An 8301-nucleotide genomic window follows, 5' to 3' on the forward strand; every position below is an offset into this window, starting at 1 on the left:
AAAAAAGTTCAGTTTCTATGCTTTGTTCAGCATAGAGATTGAACAGGTCTAGAGAAAGGATACAGCCTTGACAGACATCGTTCTGGATTTTAAACCATGCAGTGTTCCCTTGCTCTTTTCTGACTCTCCAGCAATGAGTAGGAGTAGAGTAAGTTTCTAGACAATGAAGAATGAGCTTTTAACCACTATCCAAATGAATAAAAAGAAAATATATTTTAAGTTTCTTTCTAAAATGGTGAAACAGATTTGTAAATCTGGCTGGGATGTTAAAAGCATGTAAATTCTCAAAGCCTCAAATTATTAAAGACATTGGAGCAAATTAATTTTGTGACCAAAGTGTACATTTTATGAAACAATTATTTTAGAAACATACTTTGTAGTAAGTAAAGAGTAGCATTCTAAACCATTGCAATAAACACAAGTAAAATAGTCTTATGACCACAACCTCAGTTAGAAAAAATCCTCTGAATTCTTAATACTTGTGTTCTCTATTTACTCCCACCAAACACCTGAGCCCATTACAGCTATTCATCCTCCCATTGGACGATTCCCGACTTAGCATTCTAACTACATACAGGAGGATTCATTGAATATTACTTGTTTCATTTGAGAAGTTCTATAAGCTCTGGAATCTTAAAAGAAGGCATTTGGTTAGGTTGAAACACCTATCATTATATTCTCTATATAAAATGCTTTGTCTTACCTTTTTTGAAAAATAGGACAAAAATTGCTGGTAAGCTTCCTTTTTGAAGTAGGTAAAACTAGACCCAGCCGTGATATCAATAGGATTTGGAATGGGTCCTCCAGTAGGACTTAATCCAAGTGCAGATTTATATTCTTTAAAAGTTTCCGTAGGTACAAATTTTAGAGAGATTTCTGCTTTGAAAGTTGATGTCTTCTCTTGGATGATACTTTGGAATGCTTGAGTCTGTTCTTCAAAATGCTCAGTTCTGAAATGTTTATCAGCTTTCACCTAAAGGGAATTAGAAAGTATTGTTAAAAACAGCACACATGAGGACACGACAAATAAATAAATACATAAAAAGAAATAGAAACAAACAATATTTAGGCTACTTTTCCAAAGAGAACTGGCAAAAAGGAGCTAGGGCTGAGAACTTTGGATTCAGACCCCTGAGTTTGAAATCCTGGCTGAGAACTTCGGAGTCAGATGCCTGAGTTTGAAATCCTGGCTCCCCAGGTACGGATTCCATGGCTTGGACAAGATTATGCAATAATCGTTTTGCGCCTGTGATTCTTGGTCAGTAAAATAACCCACAACTTGTTCTAACAGGTGCAGAATGCATCCTCATTTTCGTAATAAAGAAATAACAAAAGTAACAACTATTGAAGATTTATTAGATGATTTCTGATGGTTTTACACGTACTAACTTCTCCAGGTAAAAGAACGAGCCAGAATTTGTCCCTAGGCTGTCTAGCTTTAACAATGGTTTGCTTCCCCTTTGTACTGTATTGTCTGTCAAAAAAAAGAGGTGCTATGGGTGCACGGAAGATTGCTGGGAGAAAGGATAAAAGGCTGTAAAGAGAATGTCTTCCTTTGAGAAGAAAACAGTGAGAAATGAGGATGCAAAGGAAGCCGACTTTCCCTTGCAACAACTTTTTCTGCTATTGGACTGTTCATTTTTACTATATTCAATTTGCATGATACAAATGTAAGTACTCTGCTGCAATCCCAAAGGCATACAGTGGTTCAAATCTGTCAGCCTCGCAGTGGAAGAAAGACAGGCAGTCTCCTCTTCCTGTGCTATTAACTACCTCTGAAAACATTCCAGAGAATCGACTGTAGGTCATTCTGACTTGATGGTACAACAACAATGCTGTTCTTAGGAAATCTGCTGACCTAATGCATAAGGAGTTGTTGTGCCAACTCACAGGCAAGAGCACTGTCTACTCTGAGGAAGAAAGTTGGGCAATCTCCTATTCTGCTGTTTAAAACCCCTGAGGGTCCATTCTCTGGAGTATCAGCTCTGAGTTATTACAACTCAACAGCAATGAGTGAGAGAGTAAGTGTTGTGGCTAATACGATTTGCCCATAACCCTCAGCATAATGTAATTCTCTTAGATGTTGTGAGTTCTAAACTCTATGCTATGATGCTGATGAATTAGAATCGGAGGTAGTTCTGTAAAGATAGAGTCAGTCTGATTTTACAAAGAGGAGATCTCCTCAGGAGTGTGTGGCATGCATTGAGTATTTGGACTTCTGTGCAAAGCTAGAAAGCTTGCTGCTTTTTCAAGTTTTCAGATTTCATTATTACTATTATATACCATGCAGTCAAAAGCAACCCACAGCAGACCCTCCGGTGAGTTTTTAGAGGCAGTAAATGGCAAGGAGGGAGATTCCCCACCTTTCTCCCTCGGAACAGCTAGTGGATCCAGATCAAGTGCCTTCAGCTTGGCAGTACAGTTCCTTGTGCCTAGGCCACTAGATTTCATGTTGTTGTTGATTGCCTTGAGTCGAGCACAATTCATAGTGACCCTATGAACAAAAGGCCTGGAATCCCTCTACAACTATGGACATTTACCAAAGTTCATAGAGTTTCTGGAGGCACATTATTTAGGAAGTGGATGTCACTCCTGCTTCCAAACCTGTCATAGTACGTTATTGTTGTTATATGCCATTGAGTCGCCTGTGATGTATAACCACCTTATGTACAGCAGCTCGAACCCTGCCCTGTCCTGAGCTAGTCTCACTAATTCTGACACACCAGTCCTCATTGCCCCAATCACTGTATCAATCAATCAATCTCATCCGGGGTCTCCCTCTCCTGTGCTGTCCCTCCATCCTTACGAGCATAATGTCCTTCTCTAAGGACAGATGTCTCTTGACCATCTGCCCAAAGTAAGTGAGGCAGAGCTTCAAAATCCTACCGTCCAAGGAGAGACTTGGTTTCACCCTCTCCAAGACAGACTTACTTGTTTTCTTGGCAGTTAATGGTATGTTCAAGACTCTTCTCCAGCACCACAAATAACAAAAGCATCAATTCTTCTTCTGTCATCCTTAGTCATTGTCCAAGTCTCTAAAGCATAACAAGTAATTGAAAAGACCATGGCCTGGATTAGGCACACCCTTGTATCTAGACAAACATCATTGCTCTTCAGCACCCTGGAAAGGTTCATGACAGTAGATTTTCCAGGCCGTGGTCTTCTCAATTACTTGTTATGCTTCGGAGAGTTGGACAATGACTAAGGATGGCACAAGAAGAAGAACAGATGCCTTTGAGTTATGGTGCTGGATAAGAGTCTTGCACATACCTTGGGCTGCCAAGAAAACAAAAAAGTCTGTCTTGGAGAGGGTGAAACCAAGTTTCTCCCTGGAGGCTAGGATTTTCAAGCTCTGCCTCACTTACTTTGGGCATATGGCCAGGAGAGATTGGTCCTTGGAGAAAGACATCATGCTCAGAGGGGTGGACAGATGCACAGGTGAGAAAGACTCCAGATAAGATAGATTGATACAGTGACTGGGGCAATGGGGATTGGTGTGTCAATTAATGAGACTGGCTCAGGACAGGGAAGAGTCCAGAACTGCTGCAGATAGGGTGGCTATTCATTGCAGGCGACTCAATGGCACATAACAACAATAACATACTATGACAGGTTTGGAAGCAGGAGTGGCATCCACTCCTAAACCACATGCCTCCAGAAACTCTATGAACTTTGACAAATGCCGATAGCTGTATAGGGGATTCAGGCCTTCTGTTCATAGAGTTGCTATGAGTTGTGCTCAGCTCAAACACAATCAACAACAATAAATTATTACATTATATTTTGAGTGTCTTGAGTTTTCCCTTATGTTGTTGTTGTCATTAATGTTAATTGCCATCAAGTCCTAGGAGACTCATAGTGACCCTATGAATGAAAGACCTGAACATTTGTATAACATTCATCATTTCTCCAAGTTCATAGATAGGGTTCCTAGAGGCAAGCTATTTTGGATGTGGACTCCACTCCTGCTTCCAAGCTTTTTTTAATCAGGAAGCCCCACCAAACACTGTCCACCGCGGGTAACCATTATCATATTTGATACATCAGTGTTACAGTGTTTAGCATCAAAGCAACCACAAGTTACCTCTGTACAGCAAATGGACAGATCAGTGCTATATAGCTTAGATGAATGTTTGACAAAAAACAATTAAAACCAGACCCAAGGGCTGCAGGCCTGAGGGTCCAAATTTCTTTTCCAGTTGGAGGCAGAATACAATCAACTTACACCATTATGTAGCAACAAAATTATTATTTTTTTTTTAAATTTTACTATTTTTTTGTATGTGTACCATCAAATCGGATCTGACTGGTACAGGAGGAAATTGCCCCTCCTCCTCCAGCAGAGCATCTGGTGGATTTGAACCACACAGCTCTGGGACTGCAGTGCAGCTTCTTGCCACTAGGCCACCAGAGCTCCGCAACAAAATTATTGATGCAGCTCTTCAGCCAAACCCTTCACAGGTGTATTATCTTCTGAATACACTTACATCAAAGCCCAAATAAGCCACATTCCAGGGTTTGCGGTAGTATGTCAAGGTGTTTCCATCCCGAACTCGGTCACAGAAGCCATTGAAGAACTCATTGTCAAAAGGTGTGCTTAGGGGATCCATTCCTAAGATGTTGATCCTGAAAGCAAACAAAATAACATTGGGTCTAGAAAACCTATCTCTTAGTAAAGCAAGATGATCCTCTGTAGCTGGAGAAAGAGAGACAGTTTTACTTGTGGACACCTGATGCAATGCAATCAAGAACAGAGCTACAACCTTTTCACAATAGCTCAGTGTCTCAGGCAGAAAATAGACCTAAGCAAGTCTACATTTTAAATTCACAGGCCAACAGTATACTGTTTAGAGTCAAATGAAAGAAATATAAACAGGGCACAAGGAACTATTTGATTCCTCAAGTCTTAACTGAACCATCATCTAATTCACATAATGAATAAGATGCAGTACTTTAATACCAACCATTTCAATGGTTTGAGAACAGAACACCTTGAGGGACAGCATAACATATACTTACACTTTTTCATCTAGAGAGGCTCTATTTTCCCCTTGTTCTCTTTAAATTTAAGTCTTGCTCCAGCTGTCTCATGTGTGTCAAAAACCTCTTTACCTCCAGACTCAATCCTATTGTGTTTTCCAAAAGGAACACAAAAATTTCAGGAAGGCACTCTGAAAATTCTCCTTTTTCCCCCCATAAAATAATTTTCAAAGCTTTCAGAATTTAATTCAGAACCAGAAATTTTGTTTAGCCTCAAAATGGTAAAGCACTGGTTTGTAGGTTGAAAATAATATGGGGCCACTCAGTCTATGGATGCATAAAAAAATGGAATATTATTTAGTTATAAGATGAAATAAAGCCCGGATACATGCTACAATATGGATGAATCTTGAAAATGTTATGAAGACAGCTAATCAACATTAGTGAATTGATTTAATATTCATCATAATGCCTAGAATTCATTTTCTGATAAATTTATTAGTACATTTTTCAGTGCTGTTGAAGACATGGAGACCCTCCATACTGGTTTCCTATGGTAAATGGCTGTCAAGGTTTTCTCCTCTCTTAGTGAATACACAAATAAGAGAACCACATGTTGCTTGGAAGATGAATGTTGCACCTTCTTCACAGACACTGAGATGCTTGAGTCCACCATTATATTCATTATGTATTGTTGGTGTCATGTTGATAGGTGGTTCATTTTCCAGCATAATTTGTTATAGTATTCTATAGTGACCTATAGAATTTTCCTTGATTAATTTTTGGAAGTAGATTTATAGCTCTTTCTTCCTAGTCTGTCCTAATATGGAAGCTCTGCTGAAATCTCTCTACCACATGTGACCCTCCTAGTATTTGAAATACAACTGGCATGACTTCCAACATTATAGCAACATCTAAGTGTAATAGACTGACTTATGGGTGGTGTATTAGGTTCTTACAGTTATTCAGTGTCCTTGATCATCCCACAAGATGTCTGATCTTTAATGATTAGTGTTCAATACACTAAATCTCATCCGATATCTTCCTCTCATCCACTGTCCCTCCACCCTTCCAAGCATGATGTTTCTCTTCAAGGATTGGTCCCTCCTGGCCACATGCCCAAAGTATATGAGTTGAAGCTTAACATCCTAGCCTCCAAGGATAAACTTGGTTTCACCCTCTCCAAGACAGACATATTTTTTTTCTTGGTGGTCCATGGTATGTATATTCAAGACTTTTCTCCAGCAACACAACTCAAAATTCTTCTTTAGTCATTACCCAGCTTTCTGATGCATAGCAAGTAATTGCAAAGATCATGGCCTGCATCAGGCACACCTTAGTATCTAGACTGACATCATTGCTTCTCAATACTCCAAAGAAGTCCCTGAGAGCAGATTTTCCCAGTGCAATTTGTCTTTTTGTTTCCTGACTGCTAGTGCCAAGAGAATTGGTTGTGGAGCCGAGTAAGCTGTAAATGTTAACAACCTAAATCTCTTCCCCATCAACGATGCTGTATCTGGATGAGATAGATTCATATAGTAACTAAGGTAACGGGGGCAGGTGTGTCTGAATCAGTGAGACAGGCTCAGAACAGAGTAAGTTTCAGAGCTGTTGCATATACGAGTCACAGACAACTCAAGAGCACATAACAAACAATACAAAATCTATGTTCGAGATTGTTTTTAATTCATGTGGAAAAACGAAAGAAAATCGTATTTAACTATCTTTGAGTTGTTTGCATTTTATCACTTCAAATTTCACTTTATTTGGGGTATGATACCAGGAGGGGGTGATCCTTGGAAAAAGATATCATACTGGGAAAAATAGAGGGGTTAGAGAAAGAGAGGAAGACTCTCTATAAAATATATCAACACTTGACCATTGACTCTCTAACCCAACATCTCCAGCAAATTGAAAAAGAACAGTGAGAAAACCTGACACCCTCTAAAAAAACTGAATTTATAAAAATTAGAGCAGAAATGAATGAAATAGAAAACCTAACAACAATTGAAACTATTAACAAAACTAGGAGTTGGTTCTTTGAAAAAGTCAATAAAATGAACAAGCCACTAGCAAATTTCACAAAAGAAAAGAATGAGAAGACACAAATAATCCGAATAAGAGATAAATCAGACAACATCACAATAAAACCAACCAAAATAAAAAAGCTAACATTAGATTATTATGAAAAACTATACTCAAACAAATATGAAAACCCAGAGGAAATGGACAAATACTTAGAAATGCACAACCTACCTAAACTGTCACAAACTGAAATTGAACATCTGAACATTACAAAAGAAGAAATTGAAAAGGTAATACAATAACTCCCAACCAAAAAAAGCCCTGAACCAGATGGTTTTACAAGTGAATTTTATCACACATTCAGAGAAGAACTGTCACCAATTCTACATAAATTATTTCATGAAATAGAAAAAGATGGAATTATCGCAGACTCATTCTATGAAGCAAACATATCTTTGATACCAAAGTTAGGAAAGGACACCACCAAAATAGAAAACTATAGGCCAATATCTCTCGTGAACATAGATGCAAAAATCCTGAATAAAATACTGGCAAATAGAATCCAACGCTACATCAAAGAAATAATTCACCATTACCAAGTGGGATTCATAACAGGTATACAAGAATGGTTCAACATAAGGAAAACAATTAATGTAATTAATCACATTAACAAAGCAAAGCACAAAAACCACAACATCCTATCAATTGATGCAGAAAAGGCCTTTGACAAAATCTAACATCCTTTCCTGATTAAAACACTCAAGAAAATAGGATTAGAGGGGAATTTCTTCAACATAGTAAAAAGTATTTATGCAAACCCTAGAGCCAACATTGTCTCAATGGAGAGAGGTTAAAGGCATTCCCTTTAAGAACATGAACTAGGCAAGGATGCCCATTATCACCTCTCTTATTCAATATTGTATTGGAAGTCTTAACAAGAGCAATAAGACAAGAGAAGGGAATAAAAGGTATCCAAATTGGCAAAGAGGAGGTAAAATTATCTCTTTATGCAGATGATATGATAGTATACTTAGAAAACCCTAAAGACTCAGCAAGGAAACTATTGGACACAGTAGACCAATTCAGCAAAGTAGCAGGATACAAGACCAGCATACAAAAATCAGTTGGATTTCTCTACAGTGAAAAAGAGATTACAGACCCGGAACTAAGAAAAACAATACCATTCACAATAGCTAATCACAAGATTACATACTTGGGAGTAAATTTAACCAGAAGCACAAAGGATTTCTTCGAAGAAAATTACAAAACATTACTACAAGAAACAAAAAGAGATCT

At 38.3% G+C, this 8301-nt stretch overlaps 1 protein-coding gene across 1 annotated transcript in view; it reads right to left on the reverse strand.

Moving 5' to 3' along the window:
- The window catches only part of C9 (complement component 9), a 93851-nt gene that overhangs the window by 30746 nt on the left and 54804 nt on the right, over positions 1-8301 (reverse strand). The window contains exons 5-6 of the mRNA XM_006889580.1: positions 4488-4626; positions 704-973 (exon numbers count right to left, since the gene is read on the reverse strand). Coding sequence (XP_006889642.1) covers positions 704-973; positions 4488-4626 — 409 coding nt within the window. The remainder of the gene's footprint in view (positions 1-703; positions 974-4487; positions 4627-8301) is intronic.

This window comes from Elephantulus edwardii, unplaced genomic scaffold (genome assembly GCF_000299155.1).
Source record: "Elephantulus edwardii isolate Elephantulus edwardi_28Jun2011 unplaced genomic scaffold, EleEdw1.0 scaffold00079, whole genome shotgun sequence".
In the NCBI taxonomy this organism is placed as follows: domain Eukaryota; kingdom Metazoa; phylum Chordata; class Mammalia; order Macroscelidea; family Macroscelididae; genus Elephantulus; species Elephantulus edwardii.